The 21,095-nt window shown below is 39.8% G+C and overlaps 2 protein-coding genes across 2 annotated transcripts in view; both read left to right on the forward strand.

Moving 5' to 3' along the window:
• Positions 1-21,095, forward strand: part of LOC146716390 (ribonuclease inhibitor-like) — a 115,950-nt gene that overhangs the window by 51,996 nt on the left and 42,859 nt on the right. The gene's annotated exons all lie outside the window — the stretch shown is intronic.
• LOC146716392 (uncharacterized) lies at positions 843-5,713 on the forward strand. The gene is made up of 2 exons (XM_085452702.1): positions 843-1,562; positions 4,273-5,713. The coding sequence occupies exons 1-2, from the start codon at positions 843-845 to the stop codon at positions 5,566-5,568; spliced, it is 2,016 nt and encodes a 671-aa protein (XP_085308828.1). The 3' UTR covers positions 5,569-5,713.

A 21,095-nucleotide genomic window follows, 5' to 3' on the forward strand; every position in this document is an offset into this window, starting at 1 on the left:
ATCATTAAAAAAACAAAACATTTATTATAGCTCTGTCACGCAGAAAAAAGCTGTCTTTTTTCTGTGGTCTGTTATATAACATTAGGGGTGTTCGTGGCAATTAACTTTTTAATCGACTAAGCAGGTCAAGTAAGAAACACTTAAATATTAAGTTACATTTGAAAACTGTTTAAAAATATATATATATCCCCATTCCACATTCCAGAATGTCATGTGACAACCTGATTGGCTTAGGAGTGATGATGTCACAAGGAAGTTTTTCCTTAAATAGGGGTGACAAACAGCAATTTTTAGTTCGTTACTTCGCAGCCTTCGTGTTCGCAGCTTTCAAACGTTCACTACAGAAACATTCGGAAACCTCTCAGAGTCATCGGATACAAACGCCAGCATGTATCCAAGATTACGGCAACCGAGACAAAACGATTACGCCACCTCTCCTTCCTTGCGTGGCCGGCCAACTTCTCCAAATGGCCTCTTATCCACCCAAAGGGCATTACAGGAGAGTAGGAGTGAAAACAACCATCTCCAGAACAAAATTCAACAACTTGAAAAAGAAAAAGTTCACCTGGAGAAGAAGTGCTTACAGATGGAAGCACAAAACAAACACCTGGAAGAAACACTACAGCGCCAGCCCGACATCAACATTATTAATGAGGGCTGGGGGATCAAGTTTGCTCAAGCCAGAGAGCAGATTGTATTCCTCATCAAAGAAAACAAGCAAAAGAGCGCTGAAGTGAAAGAAATGTCCGAGCAGCTTCAAGGCAGGAAAGCCACAATTGATAAGCTAGAGTGGGATCTCCAATACATGGACCAACAGAATCACCTGCTCCAAAGAAAGCTTGATGAAGCTGAAGAAAAAAACTAAAGACCTTCTTCAAGAGAAGGAGCAACAGCAAGAAAGACTGTCAGAAGAAAAGTGCACTATCAAGGACTTTGAGAGTAAAAATCAAAAGTTGCAAGGATTCTGTAATGAACTGAAGGTCAAAACAAGTGAGCTGCAGGGAGAAAAGGAAACTCTGGAAAAACGATGCTCACAGATGCAGAAAAGGATCGATCAAATGGCCAAAAACAACTCAGAGCTCATTAAGGGGATATTGTTGGAATTCAACAACTTGAAGCGGGAAAACACAGAAATGCAGGCGCAAAAGCAAAAGCAAGACAAAATGCATGAAGACCTGCAGTGTACGCTCCGCGACACCCAGAAAAGAAATGAGCAGCTAGAAGGCCTGCACAAAGAAGATCAAGTGAGAAATGCAGACCTGCAGAAGGCAAAGCTGACACAGGAGGCAACATCCAAAGAGCTCAAAGAACAGCTTGAAGAAACACGAGCAACATTAGAACAGGTGGAACAAACATGCAAGAAACTTGAGGAGCAAAACACCGAAACCATCCATGAGTTGAGAACCCTCATCCTGGAGAAAAAGGGGCTCGTGGAAAAGTCCATGAAAAAGAAGAAAAGATTCTTCAGCTTTTTCCGGAAGAGGGACAATACTGCTTCTTCAACTGATGTAGCCTCGTCTTGCTCCACCTCTGTTCACCCCCCCAACCAGTCCCGGCAGTTGACTGCCCCCTCCTGAGCCTGGTTCTGCCGGAGGTTTCTGCCCGTTTAAAGGCAGTTTTTCCTCCCCACTGTCGCCTAGTGCTTGCTCAGAGGGGATTGTTGGGGTTTCTCTCCTCTGCCTTGTTTCTTTATTTACTTGTTAACTTTTTGCTCTTACCTCATTTAACCTTGTTTCTTTATTTGCTTGTTAACTTTTTGTTCTTACCTCATTTAACCTTGTTTCTTTATTTACTTGTTAACTTTTTGTTCTTACCTCATTTAACCTTGTTTCTTTATTTACTTGTTAACTTTTTGCTCTTACTTCATTTAACCTTGTTTCTTTATTTGCTTGTTAACTTTTTGTTCTTACCTCATTTAACCTTGTTTCGTTATTTACTTGCTTGTTTAACTTTTTTTTCAACTTATCTAACAAAATAAAACAGTTGAATTTATCCTTTGAGTATTGTTCATCTAATCTTTACAGAGTTTTTCCAAAACACTTTCAAACATTCAGATCTGTCTTTCATTTTCTTCTTGAAACCTCATGAACGGTGACCTAAAAACTCTGGAACATGGTTTGAAACACTGAAATTGTTTCAGCTGAAACTGGCAAAGTCATACGTGCGTGTGTGTGTGTCACAGGTGATATGGTGTCACTAGTCCGGTCATCATGTTTAGGCTCATTCACGCCAAAATGATTTAGGCTAAATCTTTAAAACAGTGTCATTGCACACACTTTTCAATCACACAAATGCAGGATTAACTATTTGCAGTATCTTATCTGATTTATTATGAGAATGTCATGCCTGATCATTTGTACCCACACCATCAAAAATGGGGGCAAAAGGGAGGAGATCGCGTTTAATCGATTATAACACGAGGTCAGAAATATAAGTGCTGACATGAGTAGTGTCCACAGAAACCTCTGAGTCTCAGCTAAAAGCTCATGTAAACCATTTCTACAAACACCAAACAAAGCAAAGACACCAAACAGTTAAAAGAGCAGTTACGTCACCATGAATCTGTGGACAGGTAATATCCATATTTTGATTTATGATGTTCTGGAGTTAAATGGGAACCAAAGCATATTTTCAAAGGTGTTATATGCTATAAAATACTTTGAAAAATTAGGTGAGGGAAATGAAAAAGACATTTTTCTATGTTTGAGTCACAGTAACTTTGACATAGTAACATCTGCAGTAATATTTACAGCTCTATTCAATTCAATTCAATTCAATTCAATTCAATTCAATTTCAATTCAATTCAATTCAATTCAATTCAATTCAATTTTATTTATATAGCGCCAAATCACAACAAAAGTCGCCTCAAGGCGCTTCATAGATACAGAGAAAAACCCAACAATCATATGACCCCCTATGAGCAAGCACTTTGGCGACAGTGGGAAGGAAAAACTCCCTTTTAACAGGAAGAAACCTCCGGCAGAACCAGGCTCAGGGAGGGGCGGCCATCTGCTGCGACCGGTTGGGGTGAGAGAAGGAAGACAGGATAAAGACATGCTGTGGAAGAGAGACAGAGGTTAATAACAGATATGATTCAATGCAGAGAGGTCTATTAATACATAGTGAGTGAGAAAGGTGACTGGAAAGGAAAAACTCAATGCATCATGGGAATCCCCCGGCAGCCTACATCTATTGCAGCATAACAAAGGGAGGATTCAGGGTCACCTGGTCCAGCCCTAACTATATGCTTTAGAAAAAAGGAAAGTTTTAAGCCTAATCTTAAAAGTAGAGATAGTGTCTGTCTCCCGAATCCAAACTGGAAGCTGGTTCCACAGAAGAGGGGCCTGAAAACTGAAGGCTCTCCCTCCCATTCTACTTTTAAATACTCTAGGAACAACAAGTAGGCCTGCAGAGCGAGAGCGGAGCGCTCTAATAGGGTGATATGGTACTACAAGGTCATTAAGATAAGATGGGGCCTGATTATTTAAGACCTTGTATGTGAGGAGCAGGATTTTGAATTCAATTCTGGATTTAACAGGAAGCCAATGAAGGGAAGCCAAAACAGGAGAAATATGCTCTCTCTTTCTAGTCCCTGTCAGGACTCTTGCTGCAGCATTTTGGATTAGCTGAAGGCTTTTCAGTGAGTTTTTTGGACATCCTGATAATAATGAATTACAGTAGTCCAGCCTGGAAGTAATAAATGCATGAACTAGTTTTTCAGCGTCACTCTGAGACAGGATATTTCTAATTTTAGAGATGTTGCGCAAATGGAAGAAAGCAGTCTTGTCTGATGACATCTCACCAGCGTTAGCTTTATTTTGACACCAAGACTGTTTACACAGAGTTTGTAATTGCAGAGAAATACATTTATTTTGGTCATTTCATTTTGGAGCAGGAAGCTCACCCTTCTTGTTATACCCTTTAGATGAATACAGAGTTTTTTAATTAAATACATATTCTTTAAATAATGTTCCCTTTTATAAAAAGTAGGATCATTAAAAAAACAAAACATTTATTATAGCTCTGTCACGCAGAAAAAAGCTGTCTTTTTTCTGTGGTCTGTTATATAACATTAGGGGTGTTCGTGGCAATTAACTTTTTAATCGACTAAGCAGGTCAAGTAAGAAACACTTAAATATTAAGTTAAATTTGAAAACTGTTTAAAAAAATATATATATCCCCATTCCACATTCCAGAATGTCATGTGACAACCTGATTGGCTTAGGAGTGATGATGTCACAAGGAAGTTTTTCCTTAAATAGGGGTGACAAACAGCAATTTTTAGTTCGTTACTTCGCAGCCTTCGTGTTCGCAGCTTTCAAACGTTCACTACAGAAACATTCGGAAACCTCTCAGAGTCATCGGATACAAACGCCAGCATGTATCCAAGATTACGGCAACCGAGACAAAACGATTACGCCGCCTCTCCTTCCTTGCGTGGCCGGCCAACTTCTCCAAATGGCCTCTTATCCACCCAAAGGGCATTACAGGAGAGTAGGAGTGAAAACAACCATCTCCAGAACAAAATTCAACAACTTGAAAAAGAAAAAGTTCACCTGGAGAAGAAGTGCTTACAAATGGAAGCACAAAACAAACACCTGGAAGAAACACTACAGCGCCAGCCCGACATCAACATTATTAATGAGGGCTGGGGGATCAAGTTTGCTCAAGCCAGAGAGCAGATTGTATTCCTCATCAAAGAAAACAAGCAAAAGAGCGCTGAAGTGAAAGAAATGTCCGAGCAGCTTCAAGGCAGGAAAGCCACGATTGATAAGCTAGAGTGGGATCTCCAATACATGGACCAACAGAATCACCTGCTCCAAAGAAAGCTTGATGAAGCTGAAGAAAAAAATAAAGACCTTCTTCAAGAGAAGGCGCAACAGCAAGAAAGACTGTCAGAAGAAAAGTGCACTATCAAGGACTTTGAGAGTAAAAATCAAAAGTTGCAAGGATTCTGTAATGAACTGAAGGTCAAAACAAGTGAGCTGCAGGGAGAAAAGGAAACTCTGGAAAAACGATGCTCACAGATGCAGAAAAGGATCGATCAAATGGCCAAAAACAACTCAGAGCTCATTAAGGGGATATTGTTGGAATTCAACAACTTGAAGCGGGAAAACACAGAAATGCAGGCGCAAAAGCAAAAGCAAGACAAAATGCATGAAGACCTGCAGTGTACGCTCCGCGACACCCAGAAAAGAAATGAGCAGCTAGAAGGCCTGCACAAAGAAGATCAAGTGAGAAATGCAGACCTGCAGAAGGCAAAGCTGACACAGGAGGCAACATCCAAAGAGCTCAAAGAACAGCTTGAAGAAACACGAGCAACATTAGAACAGGTGGAACAAACATGCAAGAAACTTGAGGAGCAAAACACCGAAACCATCCATGAGTTGAGAACCCTCATCCTGGAGAAAAAGGGGCTCGTGGAAAAGTCCATGAAAAAGAAGAAAAGATTCTTCAGCTTTTTCCGGAAGAGGGACAATACTGCTTCTTCAACTGATGTAGCCTCGTCTTGCTCCACCTCTGTTCACCCCCCCAACCAGTCCCGGCAGTTGACTGCCCCCTCCTGAGCCTGGTTCTGCCGGAGGTTTCTGCCCGTTTAAAGGCAGTTTTTCCTCCCCACTGTCGCCTAGTGCTTGCTCAGAGGGGATTGTTGGGGTTTCTCTCCTCTGCCTTGTTTCTTTATTTACTTGTTAACTTTTTGCTCTTACTTCATTTAACCTTGTTTCTTTATTTGCTTGTTAACTTTTTGCTCTTACTTCATTTAACCTTGTTTCGTTATTTACTTGCTTGTTTAACTTTTTTTTCAACTCATCTAACAAAATAAAACAGTTGAATTTATCCTTTGAGTATTGTTCATCTAATCTTTACAGAGTTTTTCCAAAACACTTTCAAACATTCAGATCTGTCTTTCATTTTCTTCTTGAAACCTCATGAACGGTGACCTAAAAACTCTGGAACATGGTTTGAAACACTGAAATTGTTTCAGCTGAAACTGGCAAAGTCATACGTGCGTGTGTGTGTGTCACAGGTGATATGGTGTCACTAGTCCGGTCATCATGTTTAGGCTCATTCACGCCAAAATGATTTAGGCTAAATCTTTAAAACAGTGTCATTGCACACACTTTTCAATCACACAAATGCAGGATTAACTATTTGCAGTATCTTATCTGATTTATTATGAGAATGTCATGCCTGATCATTTGTACCCACACCATCAAAAATGGGGGCAAAAGGGAGGAGATCGCGTTTAATCGATTATAACACGAGGTCAGAAATATAAGTGCTGACATGAGTAGTGTCCACAGAAACCTCTGAGTCTCAGCTAAAAGCTCATGTAAACCATTTCTACAAACACCAAACAAAGCAAAGACACCAAACAGTTAAAAGAGCAGTTACGTCACCATGAATCTGTGGACAGGTAATATCCATATTTTGATTTATGATGTTCTGGAGTTAAATGGGAACCAAAGCATATTTTCAAAGGTGTTATATGCTATAAAATACTTTGAAAAATTAGGTGAGGGAAATGAAAAAGACATTTTTCTATGTTTGAGTCACAGTAACTTTGACATAGTAACATCTGCAGTAATATTTACAGCTCTGATGACATCTCACCAGCGTTAGCTTTATTTTGACACCAAGACTGTTTACACAGAGTTTGTAATTGCAGAGAAATACATTTATTTTGGTCATTTCATTTTGGAGCAGGAAGCTCACCCTTCTTGTTATACCCTTTAGATGAATACAGAGTTTTTTAATTAAATACATATTCTTTAAATAATGTTCCCTTTTATAAAAAGTAGGATCATTAAAAAAACAAAACATTTATTATAGCTCTGTCACGCAGAAAAAAGCTGTCTTTTTTCTGTGGTCTGTTATATAACATTAGGGGTGTTCGTGGCAATTAACTTTTTAATCGACTAAGCAGGTCAAGTAAGAAACACTTAAATATTAAGTTACATTTGAAAACTGTTTAAAAATATATATATATCCCCATTCCACATTCCAGAATGTCATGTGACAACCTGATTGGCTTAGGAGTGATGATGTCACAAGGAAGTTTTTCCTTAAATAGGGGTGACAAACAGCAATTTTTAGTTCGTTACTTCGCAGCCTTCGTGTTCGCAGCTTTCAAACGTTCACTACAGAAACATTCGGAAACCTCTCAGAGTCATCGGATACAAACGCCAGCATGTATCCAAGATTACGGCAACCGAGACAAAACGATTACGCCGCCTCTCCTTCCTTGCGTGGCCGGCCAACTTCTCCAAATGGCCTCTTATCCACCCAAAGGGCATTACAGGAGAGTAGGAGTGAAAACAACCATCTCCAGAACAAAATTCAACAACTTGAAAAAGAAAAAGTTCACCTGGAGAAGAAGTGCTTACAAATGGAAGCACAAAACAAACACCTGGAAGAAACACTACAGCGCCAGCCCGACATCAACATTATTAATGAGGGCTGGGGGATCAAGTTTGCTCAAGCCAGAGAGCAGATTGTATTCCTCATCAAAGAAAACAAGCAAAAGAGCGCTGAAGTGAAAGAAATGTCCGAGCAGCTTCAAGGCAGGAAAGCCACGATTGATAAGCTAGAGTGGGATCTCCAATACATGGACCAACAGAATCACCTGCTCCAAAGAAAGCTTGATGAAGCTGAAGAAAAAAATAAAGACCTTCTTCAAGAGAAGGCGCAACAGCAAGAAAGACTGTCAGAAGAAAAGTGCACTATCAAGGACTTTGAGAGTAAAAATCAAAAGTTGCAAGGATTCTGTAATGAACTGAAGGTCAAAACAAGTGAGCTGCAGGGAGAAAAGGAAACTCTGGAAAAACGATGCTCACAGATGCAGAAAAGGATCGATCAAATGGCCAAAAACAACTCAGAGCTCATTAAGGGGATATTGTTGGAATTCAACAACTTGAAGCGGGAAAACACAGAAATGCAGGCGCAAAAGCAAAAGCAAGACAAAATGCATGAAGACCTGCAGTGTACGCTCCGCGACACCCAGAAAAGAAATGAGCAGCTAGAAGGCCTGCACAAAGAAGATCAAGTGAGAAATGCAGACCTGCAGAAGGCAAAGCTGACACAGGAGGCAACATCCAAAGAGCTCAAAGAACAGCTTGAAGAAACACGAGCAACATTAGAACAGGTGGAACAAACATGCAAGAAACTTGAGGAGCAAAACACCGAAACCATCCATGAGTTGAGAACCCTCATCCTGGAGAAAAAGGGGCTCGTGGAAAAGTCCATGAAAAAGAAGAAAAGATTCTTCAGCTTTTTCCGGAAGAGGGACAATACTGCTTCTTCAACTGATGTAGCCTCGTCTTGCTCCACCTCTGTTCACCCCCCCAACCAGTCCCGGCAGTTGACTGCCCCCTCCTGAGCCTGGTTCTGCCGGAGGTTTCTGCCCGTTTAAAGGCAGTTTTTCCTCCCCACTGTCGCCTAGTGCTTGCTCAGAGGGGATTGTTGGGGTTTCTCTCCTCTGCCTTGTTTCTTTATTTACTTGTTAACTTTTTGCTCTTACTTCATTTAACCTTGTTTCTTTATTTGCTTGTTAACTTTTTGTTCTTACCTCATTTAACCTTGTTTCTTTATTTGCTTGTTAACTTTTTGTTCTTACCTCATTTAACCTTGTTTCGTTATTTACTTGTTAACTTTTTGCTCTTACTTCATTTAACCTTGTTTCTTTATTTGCTTGTTAACTTTTTGTTCTTACCTCATTTAACCTTGTTTCTTTATTTACTTGTTAACTTTTTGCTCTTACTTCATTTAACCTTGTTTCTTTATTTGCTTGTTAACTTTTTGTTCTTACCTCATTTAACCTTGTTTCGTTATTTACTTGCTTGTTTAACTTTTTTTTCAACTCATCTAACAAAATAAAACAGTTGAATTTATCCTTTGAGTATTGTTCATCTAATCTTTACAGAGTTTTTCCAAAACACTTTCAAACATTCAGATCTGTCTTTCATTTTCTTCTTGAAACCTCATGAACGGTGACCTAAAAACTCTGGAACATGGTTTGAAACACTGAAATTGTTTCAGCTGAAACTGGCAAAGTCATACGTGCGTGTGTGTGTGTCACAGGTGATATGGTGTCACTAGTCCGGTCATCATGTTTAGGCTCATTCACGCCAAAATGATTTAGGCTAAATCTTTAAAACAGTGTCATTGCACACACTTTTCAATCACACAAATGCAGGATTAACTATTTGCAGTATCTTATCTGATTTATTATGAGAATGTCATGCCTGATCATTTGTACCCACACCATCAAAAATGGGGGCAAAAGGGAGGAGATCGCGTTTAATCGATTATAACACGAGGTCAGAAATATAAGTGCTGACATGAGTAGTGTCCACAGAAACCTCTGAGTCTCAGCTAAAAGCTCATGTAAACCATTTCTACAAACACCAAACAAAGCAAAGACACCAAACAGTTAAAAGAGCAGTTACGTCACCATGAATCTGTGGACAGGTAATATCCATATTTTGATTTATGATGTTCTGGAGTTAAATGGGAACCAAAGCATATTTTCAAAGGTGTTATATGCTATAAAATACTTTGAAAAATTAGGTGAGGGAAATGAAAAAGACATTTTTCTATGTTTGAGTCACAGTAACTTTGACATAGTAACATCTGCAGTAATATTTACAGCTCTGATGACATCTCACCAGCGTTAGCTTTATTTTGACACCAAGACTGTTTACACAGAGTTTGTAATTGCAGAGAAATACATTTATTTTGGTCATTTCATTTTGGAGTAGGAAGCTCACCCTTCTTGTTATACCCTTTAGATGAATACAGAGTTTTTTAATTAAATACATATTCTTTAAATAATGTTCCCTTTTATAAAAAGTAGGATCATTAAAAAAACAAAACATTTATTATAGCTCTGTCACGCAGAAAAAAGCTGTCTTTTTTCTGTGGTCTGTTATATAACATTAGGGGTGTTCGTGGCAATTAACTTTTTAATCGACTAAGCAGGTCAAGTAAGAAACACTTAAATATTAAGTTAAATTTGAAAACTGTTTAAAAATATATATATATCCCCATTCCACATTCCAGAATGTCATGTGACAACCTGATTGGCTTAGGAGTGATGATGTCACAAGGAAGTTTTTCCTTAAATAGGGGTGACAAACAGCAATTTTTAGTTCGTTACTTCGCAGCCTTCGTGTTCGCAGCTTTCAAACGTTCACTACAGAAACATTCGGAAACCTCTCAGAGTCATCGGATACAAACGCCAGCATGTATCCAAGATTACGGCAACCGAGACAAAACGATTACGCCGCCTCTCCTTCCTTGCGTGGCCGGCCAACTTCTCCAAATGGCCTCTTATCCACCCAAAGGGCATTACAGGAGAGTAGGAGTGAAAACAACCATCTCCAGAACAAAATTCAACAACTTGAAAAAGAAAAAGTTCACCTGGAGAAGAAGTGCTTACAAATGGAAGCACAAAACAAACACCTGGAAGAAACACTACAGCGCCAGCCCGACATCAACATTATTAATGAGGGCTGGGGGATCAAGTTTGCTCAAGCCAGAGAGCAGATTGTATTCCTCATCAAAGAAAACAAGCAAAAGAGCGCTGAAGTGAAAGAAATGTCCGAGCAGCTTCAAGGCAGGAAAGCCACGATTGATAAGCTAGAGTGGGATCTCCAATACATGGACCAACAGAATCACCTGCTCCAAAGAAAGCTTGATGAAGCTGAAGAAAAAAATAAAGACCTTCTTCAAGAGAAGGAGCAACAGCAAGAAAGACTGTCAGAAGAAAAGTGCACTATCAAGGACTTTGAGAGTAAAAATCAAAAGTTGCAAGGATTCTGTAATGAACTGAAGGTCAAAACAAGTGAGCTGCAGGGAGAAAAGGAAACTCTGGAAAAACGATGCTCACAGATGCAGAAAAGGATCGATCAAATGGCCAAAAACAACTCAGAGCTCATTAAGGGGATATTGTTGGAATTCAACAACTTGAAGCGGGAAAACACAGAAATGCAGGCGCAAAAGCAAAAGCAAGACAAAATGCATGAAGACCTGCAGTGTACGCTCCGCGACACCCAGAAAAGAAATGAGCAGCTAGAAGGCCTGCACAAAGAAGATCAAGTGAGAAATGCAGACCTGCAGAAGGCAAAGCTGACACAGGAGGCAACATCCAAAGAGCTCAAAGAACAGCTTGAAGAAACACGAGCAACATTAGAACAGGTGGAACAAACATGCAAGAAACTTGAGGAGCAAAACACCGAAACCATCCATGAGTTGAGAACCCTCATCCTGGAGAAAAAGGGGCTCGTGGAAAAGTCCATGAAAAAGAAGAAAAGATTCTTCAGCTTTTTCCGGAAGAGGGACAATACTGCTTCTTCAACTGATGTAGCCTCGTCTTGCTCCACCTCTGTTCACCCCCCCAACCAGTCCCGGCAGTTGACTGCCCCCTCCTGAGCCTGGTTCTGCCGGAGGTTTCTGCCCGTTTAAAGGCAGTTTTTCCTCCCCACTGTCGCCTAGTGCTTGCTCAGAGGGGATTGTTGGGGTTTCTCTCCTCTGCCTTGTTTCTTTATTTACTTGTTAACTTTTTGCTCTTACTTCATTTAACCTTGTTTCTTTATTTACTTGTTAACTTTTTGCTCTTACTTCATTTAACCTTGTTTCTTTATTTGCTTGTTAACTTTTTGTTCTTACCTCATTTAACCTTGTTTCGTTATTTACTTGCTTGTTTAACTTTTTTTTCAACTTATCTAACAAAATAAAACAGTTGAATTTATCCTTTGAGTATTGTTCATCTAATCTTTACAGAGTTTTTCCAAAACACTTTCAAACATTCAGATCTGTCTTTCATTTTCTTCTTGAAACCTCATGAACGGTGACCTAAAAACTCTGGAACATGGTTTGAAACACTGAAATTGTTTCAGCTGAAACTGGCAAAGTCATACGTGCGTGTGTGTGTGTCACAGGTGATATGGTGTCACTAGTCCGGTCATCATGTTTAGGCTCATTCACGCCAAAATGATTTAGGCTAAATCTTTAAAACAGTGTCATTGCACACACTTTTCAATCACACAAATGCAGGATTAACTATTTGCAGTATCTTATCTGATTTATTATGAGAATGTCATGCCTGATCATTTGTACCCACACCATCAAAAATGGGGGCAAAAGGGAGGAGATCGCGTTTAATCGATTATAACACGAGGTCAGAAATATAAGTGCTGACATGAGTAGTGTCCACAGAAACCTCTGAGTCTCAGCTAAAAGCTCATGTAAACCATTTCTACAAACACCAAACAAAGCAAAGACACCAAACAGTTAAAAGAGCAGTTACGTCACCATGAATCTGTGGACAGGTAATATCCATATTTTGATTTATGATGTTCTGGAGTTAAATGGGAACCAAAGCATATTTTCAAAGGTGTTATATGCTATAAAATACTTTGAAAAATTAGGTGAGGGAAATGAAAAAGACATTTTTCTATGTTTGAGTCACAGTAACTTTGACATAGTAACATCTGCAGTAATATTTACAGCTCTGATGACATCTCACCAGCGTTAGCTTTATTTTGACACCAAGACTGTTTACACAGAGTTTGTAATTGCAGAGAAATACATTTATTTTGGTCATTTCAATTTGGAGCAGGAAGCTCACCCTTCTTGTTATACCCTTTAGATGAATACAGAGTTTTTTAATTAAATACATATTCTTTAAATAATGTTCCCTTTTATAAAAAGTAGGATCATTAAAAAAACAAAACATTTATTATAGCTCTGTCACGCAGAAAAAAGCTGTCTTTTTTCTGTGGTCTGTTATATAACATTAGGGGTGTTCGTGGCAATTAACTTTTTAATCGACTAAGCAGGTCAAGTAAGAAACACTTAAATATTAAGTTACATTTGAAAACTGTTTAAAAATATATATATATCCCCATTCCACATTCCAGAATGTCATGTGACAACCTGATTGGCTTAGGAGTGATGATGTCACAAGGAAGTTTTTCCTTAAATAGGGGTGACAAACAGCAATTTTTAGTTCGTTACTTCGCAGCCTTCGTGTTCGCAGCTTTCAAACGTTCACTACAGAAACATTTGGAAACCTCTCAGAGTCATCGGATACAAACGCCAGCATGTATCCAAGATTACGGCAACCGAGACAAAACGATTACGCCGCCTCTCCTTCCTTGCGTGGCCGGCCAACTTCTCCAAATGGCCTCTTATCCACCCAAAGGGCATTACAGGAGAGTAGGAGTGAAAACAACCATCTCCAGAACAAAATTCAACAACTTGAAAAAGAAAAAGTTCACCTGGAGAAGAAGTGCTTACAAATGGAAGCACAAAACAAACACCTGGAAGAAACACTACAGCGCCAGCCCGACATCAACATTATTAATGAGGGCTGGGGGATCAAGTTTGCTCAAGCCAGAGAGCAGATTGTATTCCTCATCAAAGAAAACAAGCAAAAGAGCGCTGAAGTGAAAGAAATGTCCGAGCAGCTTCAAGGCAGGAAAGCCACGATTGATAAGCTAGAGTGGGATCTCCAATACATGGACCAACAGAATCACCTGCTCCAAAGAAAGCTTGATGAAGCTGAAGAAAAAAATAAAGACCTTCTTCAAGAGAAGGCGCAACAGCAAGAAAGACTGTCAGAAGAAAAGTGCACTATCAAGGACTTTGAGAGTAAAAATCAAAAGTTGCAAGGATTCTGTAATGAACTGAAGGTCAAAACAAGTGAGCTGCAGGGAGAAAAGGAAACTCTGGAAAAACGATGCTCACAGATGCAGAAAAGGATCGATCAAATGGCCAAAAACAACTCAGAGCTCATTAAGGGGATATTGTTGGAATTCAACAACTTGAAGCGGGAAAACACAGAAATGCAGGCGCAAAAGCAAAAGCAAGACAAAATGCATGAAGACCTGCAGTGTACGCTCCGTGACACCCAGAAAAGAAATGAGCAGCTAGAAGGCCTGCACAAAGAAGATCAAGTGAGAAATGCAGACCTGCAGAAGGCAAAGCTGACACAGGAGGCAACATCCAAAGAGCTCAAAGAACAGCTTGAAGAAACACGAGCAACATTAGAACAGGTGGAACAAACATGCAAGAAACTTGAGGAGCAAAACACCGAAACCATCCATGAGTTGAGAACCCTCATCCTGGAGAAAAAGGGGCTCGTGGAAAAGTCCATGAAAAAGAAGAAAAGATTCTTCAGCTTTTTCCGGAAGAGGGACAATACTGCTTCTTCAACTGATGTAGCCTCGTCTTGCTCCACCTCTGTTCACCCCCCCAACCAGTCCCGGCAGTTGACTGCCCCCTCCTGAGCCTGGTTCTGCCGGAGGTTTCTGCCCGTTTAAAGGCAGTTTTTCCTCCCCACTGTCGCCTAGTGCTTGCTCAGAGGGGATTGTTGGGGTTTCTCTCCTCTGCCTTGTTTCTTTATTTACTTGTTAACTTTTTGCTCTTACTTCATTTAACCTTGTTTCTTTATTTGCTTGTTAACTTTTTGTTCTTACCTCATTTAACCTTGTTTCTTTATTTACTTGTTAACTTTTTGCTCTTACTTCATTTAACCTTGTTTCTTTATTTGCTTGTTAACTTTTTGTTCTTACCTCATTTAACCTTGTTTCGTTATTTACTTGCTTGTTTAACTTTTTTTTCAACTTATCTAACAAAATAAAACAGTTGAATTTATCCTTTGAGTATTGTTCATCTAATCTTTACAGAGTTTTTCCAAAACACTTTCAAACATTCAGATCTGTCTTTCATTTTCTTCTTGAAACCTCATGAACGGTGACCTAAAAACTCTGGAACATGGTTTGAAACACTGAAATTGTTTCAGCTGAAACTGGCAAAGTCATACGTGCGTGTGTGTGTGTCACAGGTGATATGGTGTCACTAGTCCGGTCATCATGTTTAGGCTCATTCACGCCAAAATGATTTAGGCTAAATCTTTAAAACAGTGTCATTGCACACACTTTTCAATCACACAAATGCAGGATTAACTATTTGCAGTATCTTATCTGATTTATTATGAGAATGTCATGCCTGATCATTTGTACCCACACCATCAACAATGGGGGCAAAAGGGAGGAGATCGCGTTTAATCGATTATAACACGAGGTCAGAAATATAAGTGCTGACATGAGTAGTGTCCACAGAAACCTCTGAGTCTCAGCTAAAAGCTCATGTAAACCATTTCTACAAACACCAAACAAAGCAAAGACACCAAACAGTTAAAAGAGCAGTTACGTCACCATGAATCTGTGGACAGGTAATATCCATATTTTGATTTATGATGTTCTGGAGTTAAATGGGAACCAAAGCATATTTTCAAAGGTGTTATATGCTATAAAATACTTTGAAAAATTAGGTGAGGGAAATGAAAAAGACATTTTTCTATGTTTGAGTCACAGTAACTTTGACATAGTAACATCTGCAGTAATATTTACAGCTCTGATGACATCTCACCAGCGTTAGCTTTATTTTGACACCAAGACTGTTTACACAGAGTTTGTAATTGCAGAGAAATACATTTATTTTGGTCATTTCATTTTGGAGCAGGAAGCTCACCCTTCTTGTTATACCCTTTAGATGAATACAGAGTTTTTTAATTAAATACATATTCTTTAAATAATGTTCCCTTTTATAAAAAGTAGGATCATTAAAAAAACAAAACATTTATTATAGCTCTGTCACGCAGAAAAAAGCTGTCTTTTTTCTGTGGTCTGTTATATAACATTAGGGGTGTTCGTGGCAATTAACTTTTTAATCGACTAAGCAGGTCAAGTAAGAAACACTTAAATATTAAGTTAAATTTGAAAACTGTTTAAAAAAATATATATATCCCCATTCCACATTCCAGAATGTCATGTGACAACCTGATTGGCTTAGGAGTGATGATGTCACAAGGAAGTTTTTCCTTAAATAGGGGTGACAAACAGCAATTTTTAGTTCGTTACTTCGCAGCCTTCGTGTTCGCAGCTTTCAAACGTTCACTACAGAAACATTCGGAAACCTCTCAGAGTCATCGGATACAAACGCCAGCATGTATCCAAGATTACGGCAACCGAGACAAAACGATTACGCCGCCTCTCCTTCCTTGCGTGGCCGGCCAACTTCTCCAAATGGCCTCTTATCCACCCAAAGGGCATTACAGGAGAGTAGGAGTGAAAACAACCATCTCCAGAACAAAATTCAACAACTTGAAAAAGAAAAAGTTCACCTGGAGAAGAAGTGCTTACAAATGGAAGCACAAAACAAACACCTGGAAGAAACACTACAGCGCCAGCCCGACATCAACATTATTAATGAGGGCTGGGGGATCAAGTTTGCTCAAGCCAGAGAGCAGATTGTATTCCTCATCAAAGAAAACAAGCAAAAGAGCGCTGAAGTGAAAGAAATGTCCGAGCAGCTTCAAGGCAGGAAAGCCACGATTGATAAGCTAGAGTGGGATCTCCAATACATGGACCAACAGAATCACCTGCTCCAAAGAAAGCTTGATGAAGCTGAAGAAAAAAATAAAGACCTTCTTCAAGAGAAGGCGCAACAGCAAGAAAGACTGTCAGAAGAAAAGTGCACTATCAAGGACTTTGAGAGTAAAAATCAAAAGTTGCAAGGATTCTGTAATGAACTGAAGGTCAAAACAAGTGAGCTGCAGGGAGAAAAGGAAACTCTGGAAAAACGATGCTCACAGATGCAGAAAAGGATCGATCAAATGGCCAAAAACAACTCAGAGCTCATTAAGGGGATATTGTTGGAATTCAACAACTTGAAGCGGGAAAACACAGAAATGCAGGCGCAAAAGCAAAAGCAAGACAAAATGCATGAAGACCTGCAGTGTACGCTCCGCGACACCCAGAAAAGAAATGAGCAGCTAGAAGGCCTGCACAAAGAAGATCAAGTGAGAAATGCAGACCTGCAGAAGGCAAAGCTGACACAGGAGGCAACATCCAAAGAGCTCAAAGAACAGCTTGAAGAAACACGAGCAACATTAGAACAGGTGGAACAAACATGCAAGAAACTTGAGGAGCAAAACACCGAAACCATCCATGAGTTGAGAACCCTCATCCTGGAGAAAAAGGGGCTCGTGGAAAAGTCCATGAAAAAGAAGAAAAGATTCTTCAGCTTTTTCCGGAAGAGGGACAATACTGCTTCTTCAACTGATGTAGCCTCGTCTTGCTCCACCTCTGTTCACCCCCCCAACCAGTCCCGGCAGTTGACTGCCCCCTCCTGAGCCTGGTTCTGCCGGAGGTTTCTGCCCATTTAAAGGCAGTTTTTCCTCCCCACTGTCGCCTAGTGCTTGCTCAGAGGGGATTGTTGGGGTTTCTCTCCTCTGCCTTGTTTCTTTATTTACTTGTTAACTTTTTGCTCTTACTTCATTTAACCTTGTTTCTTTATTTGCTTGTTAACTTTTTGTTCTTACCTCATTTAACCTTGTTTCTTTATTTACTTGTTAACTTTTTGCTCTTACTTCATTTAACCTTGTTTCTTTATTTACTTGTTAACTTTTTGCTCTTACTTCATTTAACCTTGTTTCTTTATTTGCTTGTTAACTTTTTGTTCTTACCTCATTTAACCTTGTTTCGTTATTTACTTGCTTGTTTAACTTTTTTTTTCAACTTATCTAACAAAATAAAACAGTTGCATTTATCCGGAAAAAGGACTCTTGGTGGCGCTGTCACTTGGTGTTCGCTCGCTCTGTGGTAGAGTATCACTTCCTGTTCCTGCTCAAACACAGTGGTGTTTCTGAGTAGCTTATTTGCTTAGCGATTTAATTAACAACTTTTAAATACATTCTTCTTTCATAGTATAATCTTCACGTGCTTCCTCCGAAGCACACTTTCTGTGTACTCACTACCTAATTTATAGCCAAAGTATTCACTCACTGTCTCTGTACTGTCTCGCTAGCCTAGCTTAGCTCGTAGCCGACTCATTAGCACCATGGCTACTTCACCTGTCCCTCCTGCACTTTCTTGCTCATTGTGTCAGATGTTTAGTTACTCCTCGGCCTCCTTTAGCAGTAATGATATCTGTAACAAATGTAGCATATTTGCAGCTCTGGAGGCCAGGATTACTGAATTGGAGACTCGGCTTCGCACCCTTCATTCACCCGCAGCTAGCCAGGCCCCTGTAGCTGGTGCAGCCGAAAATAGCGTAGGCCCCGCTAGCTGTTCCCCGGCAGGTCCCAAGCAGCTGGGGAATCAGGGCGGCTGGGTCACGGTGAGGAGGAAGCATAGTCCTAAACAGAAGCCCCAGGTACACCACCAACCCGTTCATGTGTCTAACCGTTTTTATATTTTATATTAAGTTAGACTCTTTTTCTCCAATTGATCTTTCTGAGTTAACTTCAATAATTACTTCCTCCAAACCATCAACGTGTCTTTTAGACCCCATTCCTACAAAACTGCTCAAAGAAGTCCTGCCATTAATTAATGCTTCGATCTTAAATATGATCAACCTATCTCTAATAATCGGCTATGTACCACAGGCCTTCAAGCTGGCTGTAGTTAAACCTTTACTCAAAAAGCCATCTCTAGACCCAGCAGTCTTAGCTAATTATAGGCCAATCTCCAACCTTCCTTTCATATCAAAAATCCTTGAAAGAGTAGTTGTCAAACAGCTAACAGATCATCTGCAGAGGAATGGTTTATTTGAAGAGTTTCAGTCAGGTTTCAGAGCTCAGCACAGCACAGAAACAGCTTTAGTGAAGGTTACAAATGATCTTCTTATGGCCTCTGACAGTGGACTCATCTCTGTGCTTGTCCTGCTAGACCTCAGTGCAGCGTTCGATACTGTTGATCATAATATCCTATTAGAGCGATTAGAACATGCTGTAGGTATTACAAGTACTGCGCTGCAGTGGTTTGTATCATATCTATCTAATAGACTCCAATTCGTGCATGTAAATGGAGAGTCCTCTTCACACACTGAGGTTAATTATGGAGTTCCACAGGGTTCAGTGCTAGGACCAATTCTGTTTACATTATACATGCTTCCCTTAGGCAGTATCATTAGAAGACATAGCATACATTTTCACTGCTATGCAGATGACACCCAGCTCTATCTGTCCATGAAGCCAGATAACACACACCAATTAGTTAAACTGCAGGAATGTCTTAAAGACATAAAGACCTGGATGGCCGCTAACTTTCTGCTTCTTAATTCAGATAAAACTGAGGTTATTGTACTCGGCCCTGAAAATCTTAGAAATATGGTATCTAATCAGATTCTTACTCTGGATGGCATTACCTTGGCCTCCAGTAACGCGGTGAGGAACCTTGGAGTCATTTTTGACCAGGACATGTCCTTCAACGCACATATTAAACAAATATGTAAGACTGCTTTCTTCCATTTGCGCAACATCTCTAAAATTAGAAATATCCTGTTTCAGAGTGACGCTGAAAAACTAGTTCATGCATTTATTACTTCCAGGCTGGACTACTGTAATTCATTATTATCAGGATGTCCAAAAAACTCACTGAAAAGCCTTCAGCTAATCCAAAATGCTGCAGCAAGAGTCCTGACAGGGACTAGAAAGAGAGAGCATATTTCTCCTGTTTTGGCTTCCCTTCATTGGCTTCCTGTTAAATCCAGAATTGAATTCAAAATCCTGCTCCTCACATACAAGGTCTTAAATAATCAGGCCCCATCTTATCTTAATGACCTTGTAGTACCATATCACCCTATTAGAGCGCTCCGCTCTCGCTCTGCAGGCCTACTTGTTGTTCCTAGAGTATTTAAAAGTAGAATGGGAGGGAGAGCCTTCAGTTTTCAGGCCCCTCTTCTGTGGAACCAGCTTCCAGTTTGGATTCGGGAGACAGACACTATCTCTACTTTTAAGATTAGGCTTAAAACTTTCCTTTTTTCTAAAGCCTATAGTTAGGGCTGGACCAGGTGACCCTGAATCCTCCCTTAGTTATGCTGCAATAGACGTAGGCTGCCGGGGGATTCCCATGATGCATTGAGTTTTTCCTTTCCAGTCACCTTTCTCACTCACTATGTGTTAACAGACCTCTCTGCATTGAATCATATCTGTTATTAACCTCTGTCTCTCTTCCACAGCATGTCTTTATCCTGTCTTCCTTCTCTCACCCCAACCGGTCGCAGCAGATGGCCGCCCCTCCCTGAGCCTGGTTCTGCCGGAGGTTTCTTCCTGTTAAAAGGGAGTTTTTCCTTCCCACTGTCGCCAAAGTGCTTGCTCATAGGGGGTCTTATGATTGTTGGGTTTTTCTCTGTATCTATGAAGCGCCTTGAGGCGACTTTTGTTGTGATTTGGCGCTATATAAATAAAATTGAATTGAATTGAATTGAATTGAATCCTTTGAGTATTGTTCATCTAATCTTTACAGAGTTTTTCCAAAACACTTTCAAACATTCAGATCTGTCTTTCATTTTCTTCTTGAAACCTCATGAACGGTGACCTAAAAACTCTGGAACATGGTTTGAAACACTGAAATTGTTTCAGCTGAAACTGGCAAAGTCATACGTGCGTGTGTGTGTGTCACAGGTGATATGGTGTCACTAGTCCGGTCATCATGTTTAGGCTCATTCACGCCAAAAATGATTTAGGCTAAATCTTTAAAACAGTGTCATTGCACACACTTTTCAATCACACAAATGCAGGATTAACTATTTGCAGTATCTTATCTGATTTATTATGAGAATGTCATGCCTGATCATTTGTACCCACACCATCAAAAATGGGGGCAAAAGGGAGGAGATCGCGTTTAATCGATTATAACACGAGGTCAGAAATATAAGTGCTGACATGAGTAGTGTCCACAGAAACCTCTGAGTCTCAGCTAAAAGCTCATGTAAACCATTTCTACAAACACCAAACAAAGCAAAGACACCAAACAGTTAAAAGAGCAGTTACGTCACCATGAATCTGTGGACAGGTAATATCCATATTTTGATTTATGATGTTCTGGAGTTAAATGGGAACCAAAGCATATTTTCAAAGGTGTTATATGCTATAAAATACTTTGAAAAATTAGGTGAGGGAAATGAAAAAGACATTTTTCTATGTTTGAGTCACAGTAACTTTGACATAGTAACATCTGCAGTAATATTTACAGCTCTGATGACATCTCACCAGCGTTAGCTTTATTTTGACACCAAGACT

The sequence above is a fragment of the Copadichromis virginalis genome, linkage group LG3 (genome assembly GCF_057382275.1).
Source record: "Copadichromis virginalis isolate Kocher_CV1m ecotype Utaka linkage group LG3, C_Virginalis_male_GT1.1, whole genome shotgun sequence".
Taxonomy (NCBI): domain Eukaryota; kingdom Metazoa; phylum Chordata; class Actinopteri; order Cichliformes; family Cichlidae; genus Copadichromis; species Copadichromis virginalis.